This window comes from Pelodiscus sinensis, chromosome 33 (assembly GCF_049634645.1).
Source record: "Pelodiscus sinensis isolate JC-2024 chromosome 33, ASM4963464v1, whole genome shotgun sequence".
NCBI lineage: Eukaryota > Metazoa > Chordata > Testudines > Trionychidae > Pelodiscus > Pelodiscus sinensis.
This window is the reverse complement of record NC_134743.1, coordinates 2492886-2514535: the sequence shown is the minus strand read 5'-3', so window position 1 is coordinate 2514535 and position 21650 is coordinate 2492886. Positions and strand designations below refer to the sequence as shown.

General features: G+C 62.4%; 1 protein-coding gene and 1 long non-coding RNA gene across 5 annotated transcripts in view; both read left to right on the top strand.

The window, feature by feature from the left end:
* The first annotated feature begins 3221 nt into the window (after nt 1-3221).
* LOC142823397 (uncharacterized) lies at nt 3222-5812 on the top strand. Its single transcript, XR_012898614.1, has 4 exons — nt 3222-3591; nt 3998-4029; nt 4641-4723; nt 5007-5812. It is a non-coding gene; the product is annotated as an uncharacterized LOC142823397 (long non-coding RNA).
* A 1680-nt stretch (nt 5813-7492) lies between these two features.
* Nucleotides 7493-21650, top strand: part of LOC142823386 (maestro heat-like repeat-containing protein family member 7) — a 42563-nt gene continuing 28405 nt past the window's right edge. Inside the window, exons 1-4 of one of the 4 annotated variants that reach the window (XM_075914394.1) lie at nt 7493-9224; nt 18894-19327; nt 19616-19719; nt 20034-20156. In XM_075914394.1, coding sequence (XP_075770509.1) covers nt 18895-19327; nt 19616-19719; nt 20034-20156 — 660 coding nt within the window. In that variant the 5' untranslated portion in view covers nt 7493-9224; nt 18894. The remainder of the gene's footprint in view (nt 9225-18893; nt 19328-19615; nt 19720-20033; nt 20157-21650) is intronic. The other 3 variants (XM_075914396.1, XM_075914393.1, XM_075914395.1) reach the window with 3 other exon arrangements.

Genomic DNA, 21650 nt, shown 5'->3' with positions numbered 1-21650 from the left:
ATTTGGATCAGGCTTGGTCAATAATTTGTAATGGGGGGGCCATTTTGGCAACTGATCAAGGGCCACATTTCTACCGAGGGCTTTGGGGTCTGGAAAGGGGCGGTTGGGTGCAGAAGGGAGCTTAGGGGAGGAGCCTGGGTGCAGGGGGGGGGTATGATCTGGGGCGGTGGATAGGGGTGCAGGGTCCAGGAGGGGGTATGGGCGCAGGAGAGGAGTCTGGCCTGGGGGAGGGGCTCTAGGGGGTGCAGGTCTGGGAGGGAGCTGTGATCTGGGTGAAGGGGGAGCAGAGGGTTTGGGGGAGGGGTGTGGGTGCCAGAGAGGAGTCTGGCCTGGGCGAGGGGTGTCGGGGGGTGCAGGGTCAGGGAGGGAGCTGTGATCTGAGGGAATGGGGGACGCAGGTTCAGATGGTCGCCTGGGACAGGCAGGCGGGGAGGGGACGTGGGCGCCAGGGGCAGGCTCTGGCTGGGGAGGCGCCTACCTAGGCAGCTGCGTATGGGGGAGCCCGACTGTCACCTGAGGGGATGGGGGAGCTCAATTTTCAACTGTGGGGAATGGAGGAAATACTGTGGAGTGGAGGGAGCGAGATGCGGGGGGTGAATTGTTCCTGGAGGGGAGATCTCCCTGGCTTGGGTGGGGGGGGGGGCGTTTCCAGCAAAGCCCTCACATAAGAGGGAGACAGACGGGGGGGGGTAGGGAGAGGACGGGGATGGGCAGGGCAGGGCGGGTAGAAATGGGGAGGGGCAGGAGAAGGGAAAGGGGAGGAGATGGAGGAGAACAGGGGACAAGAGTGGGGGCGGGGATGAGGAGCAGGACACAGGCAGGGCAGTGGTGGTGATGGCTGAGCGATGAGAACAGCTTGCGGGGAACTTAGCTCTCCCCCAGCTGTACACGCGATACTAGACTGACTCTAGTCTCTCTGCGGCTCCCCGGCTGGGCTCTCTCTCCCACGTCTCCCCTCAGGGTGCCTGCCGGCTCCCCTGCTCTCTCTGAACGCGTCCCTGGGGCCATTGTTACCATGAGGTGTCTGGTCCCTGGAGCGTCCCCTGTGACCCGCTTTATCTTCTGCAAGGACGGGCGGGAGGCTGCCAGCCAAGTGTTCACCCCCGGGCCATTCACCTACCACCTCACCCGTCGCGTCTCCGGCCCGGGGGACGCTGGGAATTTCTCCTGCTGGTACCAGCACAGGAGTGACAATAAGGAGCTGCTGAATTCCAACCTGAGCCTCTCCAGGACGCTGCGTGTGACCGGTGAGGCCCTGAGGCCCAGACCTGCCCCACCCAGAGCAGCCGGACCCCACTGCTGGGGCAGGAACCAGGGGCTGTGCTGAACAGAAGGGGCTCCGGGGCAGCTGGCATGTGTGGGCAGCAGCCCCCGTCACACCCCTCCTGCAGGGCAGGGACTCCCTGCCCCCCATCACTGTGTCTAGGGGAGCTGGCTGGGCCGGCACAGCCCAGAACAGCCCCGGTTCCTGGAGCACCCCAAGGTGCCAGAGAGCCCAGCAGGATAGTGACAGCCTGGGCTGGCTGGGTTTTCACAAGCAGGGCCAGGGGCTCTGCGGGCCCTTCCCAAACTCTGCTCATGACTGGTGCTGCCAGTGGCTTGGGGGCTGGGATTAGAGGAGCGGTCTGGTGCCCAGCTGGGGGGCTGGGATTAGAGGAGCGGTCTGGTGCCCAGCTGGGGGGCTGGGATTAGAGGAGCGGTCTGGTGCCCAGCGGGGGGCTGGGATTAGAGGAGCGGTCTGGTGCCCAGCTGGGGGGCTGGGATTAGAGGAGCGGTCTGGTACCCAGCTGGGGGACTGGGATTAGAGGAGCGGTCTGGTGCCCAGCTGGGGGGCTGGGATTAGAGGAGCGGTCTGGTACCCAGCTGGGGGGCTGGGATTAGAGGAGCGGTCTGGTGCCCAGCTGGGGGGCTGGGATTAGGGGAGCGGTCTGGTACCCAGCTGGGGGGCTGGGATTAGAGGAGCGGTCTGGTGCCCAGCGGGGGGCTGGGATTAGAGGAGCGGTCTGGTGCCCAGCTGGGGGGCTGGGATTAGAGGAGCGGTCTGGTGCCCAGCTGGGGGGCTGGGATTAGAGGAGCGGTCTGGTGCCCAGCTGGGGGGCTGGGATTAGAGGAGCGGTCTGGTGCCCAGCTGGGGGGCTGGGATTAGGGGAGGGGCGGGCTGGCATTATGGGCCGCCCAGCTAGCCAGCAGGCAGGTTGCTTGCTGGCCCTTGTTCTTGCCCAGGTCTCTGCGCAGCTGGAAGGGGGCAGGATAGAAGGGGGCAGGGGCTGGAGTTCAGGGATTCCCTTCACACCCTCTGCTGGTGTCTGGCTCCTTCCCAGAGCCAGTTGCAGCCCTGGCCCCTCTGGCCCCCTCCTCCCTTTACTGTGACCGTTCCTTTTGCTGCAGGTGCCCAGGACGGAGCCGTCGCCGCCAGCCCAGGTACCCGCATCCAGCACTAGGGCTGTTCTCAGCCCCCGAGCTCCCTGAGGGTCTGTCCTGGCCTGGGGAGGGCTAATCCCTGCCGATGACCCAGGATGGGGGAGGAAACAGGTGCAAAGTCCCTGCACAACACGGCCACTGCCAGAGCCAGGGATAGAACCCAGACATCCTGGCAGCCACCCCCCACTCTAACCACTAGGTCTTACTCCCCTCCCAGAGCTGGGGATGAAACCTGGTTCCCAGCCCTCCTGCGCTAACTGCTAGGCCCCATGGCCCTCTGTGCAGTGGGAGGCTAACCCCCCATCCCATTGCGTGTGCTGGTGTTGCCCTCTAGTGGTGAGCCCAGCTGGCTCAGGTCAAGCCTCTGAGGGTATGTCTACACTACCCTCCTAGTTCGATTTGAATTTCCCGGGCTTCATTTGCATAAGCGGGGAGCCGCCATTTTTAAAACCCCGCTGGTTCGAACCCTGTGCAGCGCGGCTACACGGGGCACGAACTAGGTACTTCGAACTAGGCTTCCTAGTTCAAACTACCGTTACTCCTCATCCCTCTGCAGCCACGGTGCAACGCCCGGAGCCCAGGGATAATGGGGACAGACAGAAGGGCGGGGGCTCAGGGTGCATATCGGAGCCCTCTGGGCGCTGGCCAGCCCCTGCCTAGATGGAGGTCGTCTGGCAGCGGGTGCCAGCACAGCCGCAGCGTGGTGGGGGCAGGAGGGGCCTGCGCGGTTCCTAGTGACGTTCTCCCTCTTTCTTCCAGTTGTGTCGTCCTGGCGAAGACCCAGGTAGGTGGGCCCCGGGGAGGAGTCCCCCTGGCACGGTGCCCCTGGGCTTCCCTTGCAGCAGGGATCAGGGCGGGGGGATTTTGGGGGCACAACCGAACTGCGCGGGAGGGTTCCGATGTCCCTGACAGCTGGGTCCCCTCTGCAGCCTGCTCCCCCGTCCCACGGCCCTCTGATCCCCTGGCCGAGCTTGGGTGCGGGCTGGGCCATGCTGCAGGGGTGCAGTGGGTGGCAGGGCAGGGGGTCGGGGGTGGCATGCGCTGAGCCGGCTGTGTTTGTCCTGCACAGGCAGCCGGGCACGGGAGGCCCTGGCCATGACGCTGCGGCTGGTGTTGGCGATCGTCACGGGGGCCCTGGCAGTGGCGGACACACCGAGGGGCAGCTGCACTGTGAGGGCCTGCCAGGCTCCCCCATGCCGCTGGGGGGGGGGGGCAACACGAGCTGGGTCCTTTTCATCTGGCAGCTCTCACTGTCCCCGCCTGATGGAGACGGGGCCCCCTCCCTCACTGTGACCGTCCACCCCCACCCCGTCTGGGGGTCCCAGCAGTGCACCTCCATAGGCTGACGGGGGCACCGTGTCCATGTGCAGCGCTGGGCCTGCCGCTGCAAGGGCCGGGGAGCGCTGGTGGGGGAAGGACCCCCCAGTGGAGCTATAGGTGGGGGAGTCTGGGGGCTCCCCGGACTGGGGCTCCCCAGGGATGGAGAGGTTAGGGGTGTCTGGCTGGAGGGGGAAGAGGGTGGGAAACTGTGGGACCTGCCCATGTGATTCAATCTAACCCCCCATCTCTCTCTCAGATGCTGACATTGGCCAGTTCTGCACCTCCAAGGTAGGTGCTGCACCCCGGCCCTGGCTGCAGTGGGGGGTTCAGGCCTGGATGACCAGGGGAAGGGGGAGCAGTGAGGCAGGGGCCCTGGGTTTCCCCTACTAAAGCCAGAACTGACCCTGTCCCGGCACCCAGGGTGAGGCTGAGCACCGGGTGGACCCTGCTGCCATGGGGCTAAGCATCTGGGGGCCTTGCCTCCATGGGGCTGAGCACCTGGGGGACATGCTGCCGTGGGGCTGAGCACCTGGGGGACCTTGCCTCCATGGGGCTAAGCACCTGGGGGACATGCTGCCGTGGGGCTGAGCACCTGGGGGACCCTGCTGCCGTGGGGCTGAGCAGCTAGGGGACATGCTGCCGTGGGGCTGAGCACCTGGGGGCCTTGCCTCCATGGGGCTGAGCACCTGGGGGACATGCTGCCGTGGGGCTGAGCACCTGGGGGACCCTGCTGCCGTGGGGCTGAGTATGTGGGGCAGCCCACCTGCAGGGACTCTGCGATGGGAGTTGCTAACCCCGGTTGGGGGGCTGGGGGGGGGGGCGCAGCAGCTCCCAGGCAGAGGGATGGGCCTGGCCATGGGCAGTGCAGCCTGAACTGACCCCTCCTGCCTCTCTTCCAGACACTGCCCCCCGTGCACTATGACATGGTGACCTACGAGCACTGAGGTGATCCTGTGCTGCTGCCTCCTGCCCCAGGAGCCTGGTGAGTGGGGCTCAGTGCTGGGGGTGAGGGGGGGGCACCCACCCAGCAGGGGCCAGCAGGGGGCGCTGGGGGGGTAATGGGGGGAGGGGCTTGCACAGTTGCACACACCCAGGATGGCTGTGGGGCACATCGGGGGCTCTGGGGATAATGGGGCAGGTGCTGGGGCAGTGGGATCGGAGGTGGCAGGACAGGGGGCTGGGTGCCCCTAGCGGGGATAAGGGGGGAAGTAGGGCTGGGGGTTGCACTGTGCATAGCTGAGCCCCCTCCCATTTTCTCTCCCCAGGACGTGGAGGGGACGTCCCTCGCCCGGCTGGCTGAGGGGCACCAGGACTCCTGGGCGCAGGGAGGGCGCTGGCTGGGTGCTGGGGCTGCGCTGGAGCCTGGGAGCGGGCTAGAGCCACCAGAGCCTCTCTGCCCCCCGCCCCCGATCTCCAGTGAGGCTTGTTCCCGGCATGACCCCCATGCCTGCAGCTGGGCCCTGGACACTGCTCGGCCCACACGGGAGAGGAGGAGGCACCTGCTCTGCCCTTGGATCTGTGGGCACAGGCAGGCTGTGAACCAGTGGTGCCAGCAACCTCCCCCAAGCGCGCTGGTACCAGCCCCTCAGCAGCCTGCGAGCCGGGGCCCTGCCCAGCCCCACAACGATGGCCAGGGCCGCTGGGGTTAATGCAACGAGACGCGCCCAGCTGCAATGGCCGAACCCCCCGGGCTCCGGCAGCCGTGTCCCTGCGTCCCTCTGTCCATCTGTCGGGCGCTGGGGCTGGGCTCGCCCTGCAGGTGGCAGCTGGTTTCTCTCCATAACTCTGCAATCGAGAAAGGGCCCTAAGCCCGGGGTGCAGCCAGCGGATCCCAGGCTCAGTTCCAGCAGCCTTGGTCACAGCAGCCAGGAGGCGGCATGAGGAGCATGACTGGGACTGGGGGGGGGGGGGGAGTGTGAAAGAGGCTCACGGTGCTGGACTCCACCAGAGTCCTCCACTGAGAGGGGGACACTGCACAGCATCAGCCTTCTACCCCACCCACTGCAGCACAGCGCCCCCTGCTGAGCCCCGTCCCGCCCACTGCAGGACAGCGCCCCCTGCTGAGCCCCGTCCCGCCCACTGCAGGACAGCACCCCCTGCTGAGCCCTGTCCCGCCCACTGCAGCCCCGTCCCACCCACTGCAGCTCAGTGCCCCCTGCTGAGCCCCGTCCCGCCCACTGCAGCACAGCGCCCCCTGCTGAGCCCCGTCCCGCCCACTGCAGGACAGCACCCCCTGCTGAGCCCTGTCCCGCCCACTGCAGCCCCGTCCCACCCACTGCAGCTCAGTGCCCCCTGCTGAGCCCCGTCCCGCCCACTGCAGCACAGCGCCCCCTGCTGAGCCCCATCCCACCCACTGCAGCACAGCGCCCCCTGCTGAGCCCCATCCCACCCACTGCAGCACAGCGCCCCCTGCTGAGCCCCATCCCACCCACTGCAGCACAGCGCCCCCTGCTGAGCCCTGTCCCGCCCACTGCAGCACAGCGCCCCCTGCTGAGCCCCCGTCCCACCCAGTGCAGCACAGCGCCCCCTGCTGAGCCCCGTCCCGCCCACTGCAGCACAGCGCCCCCTGCTGAGCCCCCTCCCGCCCACTGCAGCACAGCGCCCCCTGCTGAGCCCCGTCCCGCCCACTGCAGCACAGCACCCCCTGCTGAGCCCCCTCCCGCCCACTGCAGCACAGCGCCCCCTGCTGAGCCCCATCCCACCCACTGCAGCCCCGTCCCACCCACTGCAGCACAGCACCCCCTGCTGAGCCCCGTCCTGCCCACTGCAGCACAGCACCCCCTGCTGAGCCCCCTCCCGCCCACTGCAGCACAGCGCCCCCTGCTGAGCCCCGTCCCGCCCACTGCAGCACAGCACCCCCTGCTGAGCCCCGTCCCGCCCACTGCAGCACAGCGCCCCCTGCTGAGCCCCATCCCACCCACTGCAGCACAGCGCCCCCTGCTGAGCCCTGTCCCACCCACTGCAGCCCCGTCCCACCCACTGCAGCACAGCACCCCCTGCTGAGCCCCGTCCCGCCCACTGCAGCACAGCGCCCCCTGCTGAGCCCCGTCCCACCCACTGCAGCACAGCGCCCCCTGCTGAGCCCCATCCCGCCCCTTGCTGAGCCCCGTCCCGCCCACTGCAGCACAGCGCCCCCTGCTGAGCCCCATCCCGCCCCTTGCTGAGCCCCGTCCCACCCACTGCAGCCCCGTCCCACCCACTGCAGTACAGCGCCCCCTGCTGAGCCCCACTTCCCCATGCCCTGCCTCCACTCACTGCCCTCTAGGAAGTGACTGCGTCTGAGCCGACAGGGCAGGTCCTCGGCAGGGAATCGCTCCAGCAACCTGGGAGTGATACAGGCTCCCTCAGGACCCACTTGCCTGGAGGGGCCCAGCGAAGCCGCCCCACGCTCCCTCCCGCAATGGGCTGAGACTGGTCAGACTTCTGCACTGGTCCTTAGTGGCTCAGCTCCAGCGAGACAGGTGGGCCCCACAGGTGGTCAGATGCAGAGACTGCTCCGAGCCGGCATCCCACCAGCAGGCAGAGAGAAGCTGGCGGGCGAGACTGGGAGACAGAAAGGAGCCCTCAGCTGACCAGCAGGCAGGCTGAGAGTACGTGGTGGGTGGCCGGGGAGAGGAGCCAGTGGGCTGACAGGGCTTCAGGGCACAGTGCAAGCAGAGCAGGACGGAGGCCCTTCTGGGCATGGGCTCAGCTCCATGGTGCCATTGTAAACCTGGCTCTGCTCCCACGAGGGAATAAATGTGTGAACCCCCCACCCCCCACTCCAGGACAGGCCTAGCCTCATATCTCCTTGATGCCGGGAGAGTCACCACTGGGGGCTCCTCTTCGGCCAGTTCGACATTACCTAGCCCAGCTGCAAACCCTCGTGCTGGCCACCCGGAGCCCTGTGAGTGTGTGTGAGCTGGGCACGGCACGGCCAGGGAGCCGCACGCCTGGTGCAGGGCGAGTTGCCAGAGCGCTGCCTGCTCCGGGCTTTGGCACAGGCTCGGGGGGTGAGAGCAAACACCTCTGCACAGCCCCATGCCCTGGCAGCGACACGCCTCAGCTCGGGGGCAACGCTCATCTTAGGCCTTGTCCACAGTGGGGAGCTCTCGGTTCTCGTCACCTAGCTCAGCTGCTCCCTGGGCTGGGGCAAGACAATATCAGCTTGAGGTCTTGGTAGCTGAACCCAGCGTCCCCCCCTCCCCCCCGCCAGCTCTCGGTTCCAGCGGCGGCTCCCTTGGAACAGACCAGTGGATGATGAAGCGCGTTTACCAACGAAAGCTGCTCCGCAGCCGGCGATCACACAGGCGCCAAACGCCTCCATGGTCCACTGAGAGCCCCAAGGGTGGGCATAGACCCACAGCCCCCAGAGAGCATCAGGGGCTAGCAGGGACTGGGCCACTGGGCCCTCGCTCCGCAAGGAAGCCGTGTTCTCTGGGATTTGCCGAGATAGTGACATGGGAACAGGTCTTGGGTATAAGCTCAGGTGTGATTGTGCTCTAGGTACATGGGGTACCCCCCAGGGTGAGGCCGGTGCCGTGATGCCCCTGCCCTGGGCAGACAAGGGCTGTGTCGACCCTACACGTGCAGGACTGTGCCGCTGGAGTGTTGTAATACAGACCCTGCAGCAATGGAAGGGGCTTTGCTGTCACTGTAGTTAATCCCCCCTCCAAGCGATGCTATCCAGGTCAATGGGAGAATGTTTCTGTTCACCTTCTGCTGGCTACACCAGGACATAGGTCGGCTTCACCACGTCCCCAGCGCTCTGGATTTTTCACACACACCGATGCAATATAGCTGGGTTGACCGAAGTTTTAGGTGGGCATAGACCCACAGCCTTCAGCTGGAGTCAGGGTGTCCTCACGGCCATCAGCCTGGCTTTAACGGCATCGGCTGGTCCTCGCCCCCTCAGCCAAACCCGGGCACCTGATCCTCGTCCCCTCAGCCAAACCTGGGTGCCTGTCCCGAGTCCTCCAGCCCTCCGTGGGTCGTTTCTACTGAGTCCCTGCAAACCTGCTCCAGGAACTGCCCCTCCTGCCCCATGTGTCCCAGAGCCAGCTGTTCCAAGAGGAGTTTGCTCAGCATGTTCCCAGAACACGGATTTCACAATCCAGTGATATAAATAAGGCCACAGCGCTGGGCACGAGGGTCACTTCCCCTCTGTGGTCTCCATTGCACACGCCCATTGGGGCAGTGCCAGGGGGTGCAGAGGGAGGGGTCTCAGCAATGAGAGGCCTGTCACACACCCTGCCCCCTTGGGTGCCTGCCCCATCTCCCCCACCTTCCAGCCTGTGACCGTCACACCGAGCTCAGCCTGCCTCTCTCGCTAGGGCCATCGCCTGCACTAGTGCCTGGCTACGCTGCCCCGCAACCTCTGCTGTGGGGCATGGGGTTTCCTGGGCACTGCCTGCTCCCAGCTGGACGCCCCCGTGGCAGGAGTTCAGCTGCCTGCTCTGGAGCTGGGTACACAAGGATCCCCATCCTCCTGGCCTGGCTGTGGGGTGAGTGGCCTTTTCCCTTTGCTCTGGCTTTGAGTAGCCCCGTGGGCAACCTGCTCTCCTCCATCCCCACCCATCAGGCACAGCATAGCTGTGTCCTGGGAGCCGGGACTCCTGGGTGCATTGCTGCTGGGGCCAGGAGAGTGGGGGCGATGGTTTGGGGAGGGTCTTTCCAGGGTTTATCTAGCTGCATGTACGATTTTACAGCACAATAAGTTTAGCTTTTGTTTAACGTCTGTCAGTGACTCCTGGAGGTGTTTCCCAGCCCCCCTGGGCTGGTTTCTTTGGGAACACGGGGCATCGGGCTGGGAGGACACGTCATACAATCCCCGTCACACGCTTACCAAGCGCCATCTTCACGCGCGTGAGGCTGTTCTCCCCTCCCCCGTTAGGAGGCTGGTCCCGACCCCCCTTCTCATTTCCAGCCTAACGTGATTCCTGGCTAGTTTATCCCCAGTAGCTCTTGTGCCAACACTGTCCTTTGGCTTCACTGGTTCCTCTCCCTCCCCGGGGTTCCCTGATGGGGTCCTACAGAGCAGTCAGCTCCCCGCTCAGCCTGCGCTGTGCCAGCCAAACCCGCCCTGCTGTGCTTGGTGCTGTGCACCACACGGCCAGGGAGAGCTTTTACCCTGCTGTGCTCACAACCAGCCATGACACGTGCTGTCCCCAGACACAGCCCTTCTCCGGCTCTGGCCATCACTGGGGGACAAGGACACGTTACCATCCCAAATCGCAGCTCCCTCTCAGCCCCCACTGGCATTTCCAGAGGGCTGGCCAGCCGCTCTGTGGGCCCACACAGACCCGCCGGCCCCGTCGCTGGGGCTGAAAGCAGAGCTCGTCGCTGAGAACGTTTGCAGATGACACAACCGGGGAGTGTAAATACGGAACGGGACAGGTCACGGATTCAGCGCAAGCTGGGCACTTTGTAAACTGGTGCAAGCAAACAATCTGTGTTTTAACAGAGATACGAGCAACTGTGCACAGCTAGGAACCAAGCCCACGGGGCTGACGAGCGGCCCGCAGCCCCCTTGGCCTAGGAGTCTCTGGCTCTGAACCTTTCCCTCGGCCCCTGTGCGGGGTGCGCGGGCTGGGCAGGGTCTGCGGAGCCCAGAGACTCTCGCAAGGCTGCAGAAAAGAGGCAGCACAGTGAGAGTGGGACCCGCGGATGTAGCCAGGAATAGTGGGGGGATGGGCCAGGCTTGGTGAGGGGCGTGGGTCATGGGGTGCTGAGGAGAGCGGGCGAGGGTTGGTGAGGGGGCATATGTCAGTGAATGGGGGCGAGGCAGTGGGGCAGGAGGGCCCGGGCCAGTCAGGAGGTGGGGTGAGGAGAGGTGAGGGGAGGGGTTCAGTGAGGAGGGTGGGGAAAGGGTTCGTGGGGGGTGAGCCAGGATCAGTGAGGCGTGTGTAGCGAGGGTTAGTGAGAGGTGTGAGGTAAAGGTCAGCGACGCGGAGGGGGAGCCAGGGTCAGTGGGGGTGGGCCGAGGGTTGGTGAGGGGCCAGGGTCCCACTGTGATATAGCAACAGGCCCAGCTGGACAGGGCCCTGCAGAGGGAGCGAACCCAACAGCAGAGACGGGGTTGCCAGGGGCTGGAGGATCAGGGCCGTGCTGTGTGGGAGCAGGAGACAGGCAGAGACCCCGCAAGGGGGAGCAAGTGGGCAGCAGGGCGGGCTGAGCTGTCCCAGAAACATCCCCCCACACGCTGCCTTGAGACCCGCCGTGCAGGGAGCTGTGACTGCCCCGGCCTTGGGGGCGTCCAGCAGCCCCTGAGCCGGGCAGATGACTGCAACTGGCTCTGCAGAGGTTTGCCTGGTCCTGTCCTGGGGAAAGGCCTGTGTTAGCCGTGTACGGCCTGGACAAAGGCAGCCCCACCTCACAGCAGGCCGGAGCTCAGAGGAGGAAGGGTTTTTCTTTTCTCGGTTTCTTTCCTTTTCCATTGACTCTTGGCTACAGGGGCTGAGCACCCACTGACTGGTGAGTACTCGGCTGGGGCAGTCACCAGGCATTCATCAGCGGGGGCAATCACCAGCATTCACCTTCCAAACCAGGCTCTGTTGGGGGGGAGATGTGAGGCTAGTGCAAAAAGAGAAAAGAGGCGGGAGGCTGCTGAGATAATTGGTATGGAGAGAGCAGGTGAGTGAGGGGAAGGGACACAGGAGATACGTGAGTGTTACTGAGATCAGCTCTCCACTGTGCCCCCTCCCAACAGAGGTGGGAAAGCATCAAGGGAAGCCATAACCCAGTGGATGAAATATCACCTCAGCACACCCCCTTCTGGGGTGAGCAGCCACAGCACCGAATTTCAGCATCCCAGAGAAGAGAGTGTGACTGCTGAAGGTGTGTTGGTTTGTATAGAACCGCAGAGACGCAGGACTGGAAGGGACCTTGGGAGAGCATCTCGTCCAGTTCTCTGCACACATGGCAGGACTAGGTATTATCGAAACCTTTCCTGACAAGCGTTTCTCTAACCCACTCTAAAAAGTCTTCAGTGAGGGAGATTCCTCAACCACGCTAGCTCCCTAGGCAATTTATTCCTGTGTTTAATTGAATTTCATCCTGTTTACTTCAGACCGTTACTCCCGTTAGCCCAGATCATTTTGACTTTTAATCTTGTCCTCCAAAGCACAAAGCACTGCAACATGTACATTCAGAGTCAATCATTCAGTATGTTTCCCATGCAGGTATCAGCTAGAGTGTGACGATTGCTTTAGCATGTTTTCAAATCTTTCAGCTGCTTAGTGCACCCTTAAACTTGCTCACAAATTCTCACCCCTTGCCAGGCTGTTCCAGGCAGAGAGAAATCTGTTGTGTTTGTGTTGGCGTTTTGTGTGTGCTCTTCTTTACATGTCAGATGTGGATAAAAGCACAACCCCAGATAGCCCCGCCCATGTTACTGATTGGAAAGCTGTCCAGTAGCCAGGCAGGAGCGCTGCAGCTCACAGACGCCGACATGTGGACAGCAGCTGGGGAGGGGGTGCTGTGTGGTGAGGGGACAAGGTGATCTGGAAGCCCCTTTGCCATAGTCTACAGTGTTCAGGTTCGGCCTTCGGGATGCAGGAGCAGCTGTGAGGTCCCTCAAGAGGGAGGATAGCTGGTAACAGGGCAGTAGCCCAATCCCAGAGTGTTCTCGGGGCCCCGTAGGCAAGGCCCTGCTGGTGTAGCCTCTCTAGGTAAATTGGGGCAAGAAATCTCCTGGAGTTACTAGTGTCCCTCCGCTTCCCCAGCCTGCTTCTCTGTGTAGCGGATAGTGAGGGGTGGGCTGCTTCCTGTCCCCCCAAGATAACTTAGGGTGGGGTAGGGTCCCATTTTGCAATACCCCGCCCCTAGTGCCATTACAGTATGTCAGTGTAGCCCAGGGGTGTCCAGCCTAAACCTGAGAAGGAGCCAGAATGTACCAGCGCCCATTGCCAAAGAGCTACAGTTCTATGTCACCAGCCCTGATCAGCTCCCCAAACAGCTCTCACCACATCCCGCCCACTGGCAGCCCCACCGGTCAGCGCCTCCTTCTCCTTTTCCTCCTGCCCACTGGGATCCGCTCTCGCTCAGTGGGAGACACTGGAGGGGAGAAGCGTGGGTGTGACAGGCTCAGTCGGAAGTGGCAGGATCCTGGGGGGAAAGGGCCTAGGGCAGAGCTGGGGTTGAACAGCGAGCACCCTCCGGCTCAGTGGAAAGTTGGCACCTGTAGCTCCAGCCCTGGATTTGGTACCTATGCAAGGAGCCTCATATTAACTTCTGAAAAGCCGCATGTGGCTCTGGAGGTTTAACTTTTTTATCTTATTTGGCATCTTCGTGTCTGGTCCCTTTCCTTTGGAGAGCAATTCTTTTCCAAAGTTGGACTGGTTGATTTAGTTGGGTCGGTCCTGCTCTGGGCAGGGGGTTAGACTCGATGACTCCTGAGGTCTTGTCCAGCCCTAGGATTCTAGGATTCTGAATTGTCTTCCCATCAGGAGCTGTGCTGGACTGTTTTCAGCAGCTGCTATGGGTGTGGCTCTGTAACTGAGAAGAGCAAGGAATGGATCTTCCTGCTATCGGGTTTTCTTGGTTCCCTATACAGCTCCTTCAGCCTCTCCATTTGCTTGGGGTAATGTGGGGAGCTTGGGATAACAGTTTGTTCGGAATGACAAATGCTGCTGCAGTGAACTGTGGTCCATTGTCTGTCACTGGTTGCTCTGGAATACCAAGTGAGCAAAAATGCACTTCAGTGTCTCGATAACACCGCAATGTGCCTTTCAATTACATTGTCTCTATACACCCGGAAAAATAATCCATGGTGACCAGGTAATGAAGGACTCTGAATTTCCCTAAATCTGCAGCTAGTCTCTTCAAGGTCTCTCTGGTGGGAACGTTTGTGCGCTATATAGTTCAGTATTGTCTCTTATGTTGAGTTGTACTGGTTCCCCTTTCAAAAGCCCAGGGTCCTAAGAACATAAGAATGGCCATACTAGAGCAGAGCAATGCTCCTAGCCCTGTACCCATTCTGTTTTCAATTGGAGTCAATGCCAGGTGCTTCAGAGGGAATGAACAGATCAGGCGATCATCAAGTGATCCATCCCCTGTTATCCACTCCCAGCTTCTGGCAAAAAGAGTCTAGGGACACTTCAGAGCATGGTGTTACATCCCTTCCCATCCTAGCTCATAGACCTGTCCTCTATGAATTTCTCTAGTTCTTTTTTGAACCCTGTTATAGTTTTGGTCTTTACAATATCACCTAGCAAGGAGTTCCATAGGCTAAGACTAGAGCTTTGCATTGAGAGTGAATGTGATCAAAGAACCACAGACAACCAGCGACCTTCTGAGCTGCAGTGTGGCAGCCAAGATGGGCCTGGTGAGAAAGGCAGAAGAACTTGCTGGAAGATTTTCTGATATAACACTTATTTCTGTGGTGAACTCGCACAGGCAGGTCAGATAAGTCCAGGGCTAGTTACAGCTGTTTTAGGTGACTTCTACTCTGGGAGGGACTGGAGGGCTACATCTAGGCTGCAGCACTTTTCCGGGATACCGGCGTATCCTGGAAATCAATGCCATGTCCAAGGAGCGTGTCTGCTTTTTCAGAAAAAAATTCAAAAAAGCAGACGTGCTCTTTTGCCATCCCTATAAACCTCGTTTTACGCGGAAGAGGGATGTGTCAAAAGAGGACTTTTTTTCCAAAATGTGGCACCATGTAGACATGCCAAATTTTGGAAAAGCCTCTTTTAACAGTAAAGCGGAAAAAGATACACAATTTGCGTACTGCAAATGGTGTTTCTTTTTCCGATTTATCTTTGCAGTGTAGACCTAGCAAAGTGTAGATTTTAAGTCCCATCTGAAATGCCAGAGACATCAGCTCAGGAGTCAATTTTATAGAGAATTGTCTTGCCATTAGCATTCAGTTTCATTCTCCAGACATGCTCTCTGTGATCACCGGTGACAGATCCCACAAACAATGGCTCTTGGTTGTTTGCGATGAGTCAGATCCCTACGTGCTCTGGTGCTGTACACAGCTGCAAAATGCCCATAATTCATGTAAATATTATACCATGTGCCTCTGGCTGGACAGGCTGAATTTTTCCCTTCTGCATATAGGCTGGGATTTGTCCCTCTTAATCTGAGTGGTCTCTCTCCTGGTCTCAGGGGGGGGTCTTACCCCAATACGTTCTAACACACAAGTGTCTGTTTATGGCTTCTGTCATGGTCATGAGGGATGACCAGCAGCCTGGGAACTAAGGAGTTAACTATGTCCCTATACCTAGCCAGGTAGCATTCAGCCAATAGAAATGCAGGTAGGGATTTCAAACTGAGACAAAGGGATTTTGGGGGTTTCCCTCCTTTGTCTCTGGGCCGGTTTGCTCTAGAATACTGAGGGAGACAGAAGACATGTCTCTCTCCAAGAAAAAGACTCTTCAGAATGTGTCAGAAGGGTAAAGTTTAGATAAATCTGGGTATGTCTACGCTACAGCACTATTTCGAATTCACTTATTTCGAATTAGTTAATTCGAATTATGCTCATTCGAAATAACGCATCTAGACAAAAAAACTAATTCGAAATAGAATTTTTCTAAATAGCACGTCCACAGTGAGTGGACCCTGAATTGAAGGTAAGGCTGGCTGGAACCAGTGCCGGCAGGGCATCAGGGTCGGACTTAGTGTATGGGGCTGTTGCCTCAGGCTAGCCGAGGTCTGTGATTAAAGGGACCTGACTCCCATCCTGGACAGACAGTTCTCAGGTTTCTCCGCTTGCTGGTCCACCTCGCTAAGTGCTCTGCTTGCCCTCACTCGGGACACCACGGCACGCTGCAACATGGAACCAGACCTGCCCCCGGGGACTCTGCTGCGTCTCGTGGACACGTTGCCGGCAGCCTGGCTGCACTGTCTGCAGGCTGCCATCCGGGAGGACCATCGAGGGGATGTCAGGATCCAGGGGGCCCTGCGGAAGCGCTTCCACCCTGGGGCTTGTGCCCCACTCCTCCCTCTCATCCTTCCACTTACCCTTCCCTAGCCCCCCCTTCCTGATGTCAAATAAAAGACACGTATTTTCAAAAATAGCAACGTTTATGGCTCGGTCCTCAGCCAGCTGCTCCCGGCGGAGCTGCAGGTCTTCCCGCGTCCAGGCCTCAATGGTGTGGTGCAGGGCTCTCAGGACCCCCAGGTGCTGGTCCCAGTACTCCTGCCAGGTGTGGGAGCGCCCTGCACAAGCAGCTGGTGCAGCTGTAGAGAAAGAAGAGAAGTGGTCAGTTCTCCCTGGGGACGCAGTGGACGATGCCCAGCCCGCCCCTGCGACGTGAGGGCACCCGTGCCCTGCACTGTCAGAACCGATGTGCTTGCACAGAGGCCATGGTCAGGATGTCTGGCTCTCCCCGGGATTGGGAGCTGCCCCAAGACTGCACCCATGCCCCTGTGCCGTGTATAGTGTGGCCAGGGCGGGGGGGGGGGAGATGTCCCCTGACTCTGTGTAGAAGGGGCCTGTGAAGGGAGAGCATCCTGCAGGGTCCCGCCCCGGGGTCGGGAACGTGTCAGGTCTCTCCTCACACGCATGTGCCTATTGGGCCACGGCCCCTGGGTGGCAGGGCATGTGCTCGCAGGTGCACAAGTGGCTGCGTGATCTGTGGGAGGCATGGCCCACGCGCGCGGTCCCTGGTCTCCCTCCCGCCTCCCCCCCCGGGCAGGGGACAGTGCTGGCACTTACCTGGTATGGCCTCCCTGGACGACCCTGCCGACTCCAGTGCCGGGACAGCTGGTGGTGGCCCCTCTGCTGTGCCCAGGTCGGGGCCCTCTGGCCCCAGGTCGCTGTCTCCCAGGCTGGCACAGACCGCCCCGCCCCCCAGGAGTCGGTCGAGGGCGGGGAAGTAGGGGCAGGTGGCAGCCCCTGCGGCGCCGCCCCTGGTGGCCCTGGCGTACGCCTGCCGCAGCTGTTTGACCTTCACGTGCACCTGCTCCGGGGTGCGCCTGTGGCCTTTCCTGGCCATGGCGGCCGCTATGCGCCTGTAGACGGCCGCGTTCCTCCGCCTAGAGCGGAGACCATGGAGGTTGGGGGGCTGCCCCCAAACCTCAATGAGGTCCATGACCTCCACACTAGTCCAGCAGGGTGCGCGCTGTCTAAGGCCCCTGGCTGGCTCCTGGGCAGGGGAGAGCTGGCTGCTCCAGGCTGCCATTGTGTGGCCACTGGCTGAGGGTCTGCAGCTGCTGGCAGGCCTGGCTCTCGCACGTGCCCAGTGGCAAGTCTACCCCTGTAAGGGCCCCAGGGCTGGGGAGGGGAGAGGAGTTTTCCTGGTTTGGCCCTTTAGGGCGCTCCAGGGCAGTGGTGGATTCTCCGCGTGTCGATGGGTCTAGTGCAGGCCAGAGGCCTCGCTGGGATGCGCTAGGGCAAAATCCAGGGCCGGGACCGGACAGAAACCCGTGAGAGGCAGCGGGGCGAGTGGGAGGCTCTAACTCTTGCTCCTGGGCCAGGAAGTCCAGTGCTGGGTGACACCAAGGCCACGTCTGCATGGCAGGCATTTTGCACAAGAACAAGTGTTCCTGAGCAACAGCTTGTGGCGCGTCTACACTCTATGTGTGTTCTTGCGCAAGTAAATTTGCAGTAAAGCATCAGAGAACAGGGCTTCTTGCACAGGAGTTATTCCTCTCCCCACGATGACTAAGCCCCCTTTGTGCAAGAGCTGTTGTGCAAGAAGGCAGTGTGGACGGGCACCAGGGGCTTCTTCAGCAAGACACTTTTCTGGCTAAAATGGCCAGCAGAGCTTTCTTGCGCAAGAGAGCGTTCACACTGCCATGGACGCTCTTGTGCAAAAGCCCATGGCAGGGTGGAGGCGCTCTTGCACGAGACCTTTGGCGCAAGAACTCCGGCGTGAAACAGTTCTCGTGCAAGAAGCCTGCAATGTAGGGCAGGGAGCAGCCTATGGGGCTACTGGAGCCGCTGGCTGCAGGGTGCCCAGTGAGGGAGGGGGAGGGACCCCTAGGAATGGCTCCAACTTCCCAATGGCCAGAGGCAGGACATTTGCCTGGCAGGGTGAGGTGGGGGGGCAGTGACCTCACAGGGGCTTTGGGCAGCCCTCAGCACATAAGGCTGCTGGGATTTTGTGGTTCCCAGAGAGTCAGGAGCTGGGCAGAATCAAGGGTCTTCAATTCAATTCAATACTTTATTCAATGTGCACAAAGGGAAGGCCCCTGGCACTAAAATCAGCCAGAGCCCCTCAAGCAAAGAGCCCCTCCCCTTGCTGTTCTATAGCACATGGTTACAGGTTACATAACACAAACTTCTAAACCAATCAGATTCAACCTTTCCGTACATGGCTTTGTTTGTCACATGCTTGTGCTTCTCTACTCCACATGTTGAGTTCACCCCCCTCCCCCTGGCCTTTCCTAGGCTGTTGCTAGGGTGGAGCCACAGCATGCGTCTTTCTGCACAGCTCCTTTCCAAAGCACGTTCTGTTTAAAATGAACACATGCAAACCCTTCAAGGCAAAGGGCAGGTGGGGAGGTGGTGACCTCACAGAGGGACCCACATCTCAGGCTGATAAAAGCGGGGGGCGGGCCCAGGGGACTTTGGAGACCCCCGGTTGCTTTAGCTCTGGTGCGTCTCCTCCTCACGGTTCATTCGCGTTCTGTGAGTTCCACATCCCGACACCTTTGTGACGAAGGTAAGAGCCCCCAGGGGTTGGATCCCGCCCGGGGCCGGCTGGGTTCCAGGCAGGCCCAGCCCTCGGTCAAGGGCCAGAAGGTGATTCCTCACCTGGGCTGCATCCTTAGCGCCACTGGGGCTTTCTCCTGGTTGGTTTCCCTTTTCCTCCATCCCCCCACATTTCTGCTCTGTTCTTGCCTCTCCTGTGACCTTCCCCTGCTGCCCCCCCCCAGCTTGTGACCCAACAGACTAGCTGAAGGACGGGGGGTGGTTTGCAGGAGCCGTGGGGCGGGGGATGCAGCCCCCATTGTGGGGACTGGGGAGGTGGGGCTGGAACAGGTCTATGCCGGTGTCTTTGGGGAGAACGCTCCACCCCCCACACCTTAGACTCTCCCCTGATTGGCCGAGCAGGGGCTGTTGATGGGCAGGAGACTCAGGTCCTTGCAGTGCCTGTGCAAGACCGAGCCAATAAGCAAGGGGCCATTTGGGGGCTGGGGGCAGTCGCTCTGGGGAGCTGGAACCCCTGGATTTCGCTCTGCAGGCTGCGCCCCAAGCTCCCCTTTGCTCCCCTCATTTGCAGCATGGCCAAATGCGTTCGGCTGTGGATCAAGAAAGCCCTGAAGATGGCCCCAGGGCCGGTGGGGAGCAGCTTCTCCGTCCCCGCGGGCGGGGAAGCTGGATCCCACCAGCTCGGGGCGACTCGCCCACCGGCCAGGCCCCCCCGGACCTGGCTCCAGAGGCGGCTGGGCAGGCGGGACCCAGCCCAGCGGGGGAGCCGGGTAGGGCGGCTCTGGGGCCTCCTCTGTGGAGAGAAACACCTGCCCCGGGAGCCCAGCCCCCATTACCACCAGGGGGCATCGCCCTGCCCGGCCCCCGGGGACCTGCCAGTCTCCGGGAGCCCCCAGCCCGTCGCTCCCCGCACCAGCCCCTGCAGCTGTGGGTCCAGCTCAGTCAGCAGCAGCGCCTGGGCCTCCAGCTGCAGCCGGGCCACCTCCTGCAGCCGCTCAGACCCAGGTGAGGGGCCGTGAACACGCTGGGCCCAGGGGCTCACCCAGTACCCGGGGGGGGGGGGCAGCCCCAGTGTCTGCCCCGCAGCCAGGGCAATGGATGGGGGCGGGGGCTGCTGCTTGGCTCTTGTTCCTGGTGGGGGCTCTGCTGAGGGCATTGGCAGATGTGAGGGTGGCAGGGGGATGGGTCCCTGCGAGGGGCGTGTGGGGCCCAACCTGCCCTGGGTCCCTGACATGGGGGCGCGTGACCCCTGCTGGCCGCTGGAGTCACCCTGGTCCCTTCCCTCCCGCACAGAGTCCCCCTGCGCCTCGGCGGAGCTCTGCCAGGAGCGGATGGACTCCCGGGTGGAGGAAGGGGCCATCTATGACATCGAAGAGCAGCTCCACACCCGGGACACGGTAGGAACCTTCTCCACACGGGGGGGACCCGAGATTGTTCGGCCCCTTCCCAGCACGTTCCCCCCCCCTCCGGGAGGGGCTTGTCCCTGGGGATCCCCCTGGGGCCCCTTCTCCTGCATGACCTGGGCCCCCCAAGCTGGGGGCTCTTGTCATGCACCAGCTGGGCCCCCACAAGCCTGAGGCAGCAGTTGGGGGGGAGTGTGGGTGCTTGGACAACCGGCAGCTCCCACCTCCACTCCTGGGAGGCCTGAGCCCTGCAGCTGTCCGTGGGGGGCAGGCAGGCCCCAGGCTCACAGACTCTCTCTGGGGTGCAGAGCCCAGCCGCCCTGCAGCGGTTCCTTCTGGCTGTCACCCCCGCCTGCCTCGCCGCCCTCCAAAGAGGCGAGGACACCCTGGCGCCGCGCTGCTGCAAGGACACCATGGTGGCCAGGATCGTTGTAAGCGAGTCGCGACGGCTGGGAGGAGGGGAGGGGATGCGAGGGCTGGACAGGGGTCTGCCTTGGCCATGGCGGCGGGTGGGGGTGCTGGAAACCGGATGGGTGGGGCCAGGAGTGCTGGAGGGGGAGGGGGAGGTGGACACGGGGAGGGTGGGTGGGGATGCTGGAGGAGGGAGGGACACAGAAATGGGGCAGGTCTGGGGTGCCGGACAGGAAGGGGGATTCGGGACAGGGAGGGGTCTCCCCGGGCCATGGGGGGCTGGAAGGGAGCCGAGCGGGCTGCTGGGGATGCGCCTGGGGAGCAGGGATGAGGAGGTTCAGAGGCTGGTCACCAGGGCAGTGAGGGGCAGGAGATGGCCTGGGGACAGGGATTGAGCTGGTCCCGGTTTGGGAGGGGGGTGCTGGGAGGGGCCCTGTGCCGGGCAGGGGGGCTACAGGGCAGCGGGAGGCAGTGGGGTTGGATCCTGCTGGGTGGGGGCTCTGGCCACGTGAGCGTCTTTTGGGGGCCCCAGCCTCACATGCCCCTTTGTCTCCTTGGGTCTCCCAGGAGATCATGGAGGACTCCCCCCCCCGCCCCGCTGGTCTTGGCCGACTGCCTCAACGCTACCTGCAGCCTCAGGTACCGACCCCCCCCCCCCCGCCGACTCCCCCCCAGAGCAGATCCCCTGGCCAGGGAGTGGGAAAGTCTCTGTCTCTGTCCCTCTCTCCTGCCAGCACCTTGCAGCCTCCCCTGCAGGCCCAGCTCCTGAGCCCCCTGCTGACGGCGGCCGTGGGACAGACAGTGTCTGGGGACTGGCAGCAGGAGCCCATCCACACGCAGGTACGTCCCTCCGGGCCCTGCTCCCGGGCTGGGCTGGAGCTCCAGAGAGGAGTGGAGGGGGGGTGGCAGAGGGAGGGAAGAAGCTGCAGGTTTGGATCCTTCCCTCCAGGTTTCCCGTTGCTCTCCCGGGGGGCCCGTCCCTTCCATGCCCAGCCTGGGCTCCTCCCTGCTCTGCGAGGCGGCTCAGACCCTGCTCAAGGCTGCACCCCGGAGCCAGCGGGTGGCCTGGATTCCCCAACCCCCCTCTGACCCAGGGCTCCCCCTTGTCTTGCAGCAGTTCATCCGGGCCCTTCCCTACGACCTCCAGGCCCTACTGGCGAGCCTCCTCGCCGAGTCCCCAGACACCGCCCGGCTGCAGCTCATAATGGAGGTGAGCCCCGTGGCGGGGACGGGGCCATTGTCCCTGCTTCCTCGGGGGGCCGAGAGAGGAGCAGTGTCAGTGGCTGGGGGGGGGCACAGTCTGAGAGGAGCCCCAGGCTCTGCCCAGAACCGGCACCTCCCTACGGGTCCTGACCTGCCTCTTTCCCCCCCAGCACCTGAGCCCGTGGCTGGAGTCCCCCCTGCCCCAGGAGCGAGCCAGGGCCCTTGGCAGCACCACGGCCCTGCTGGGAGTCGCCACCACCCTCCCGGGGTTTGACGTAAGTGACCTTGGAGCCGGGGGGTCTGGGGCTGCA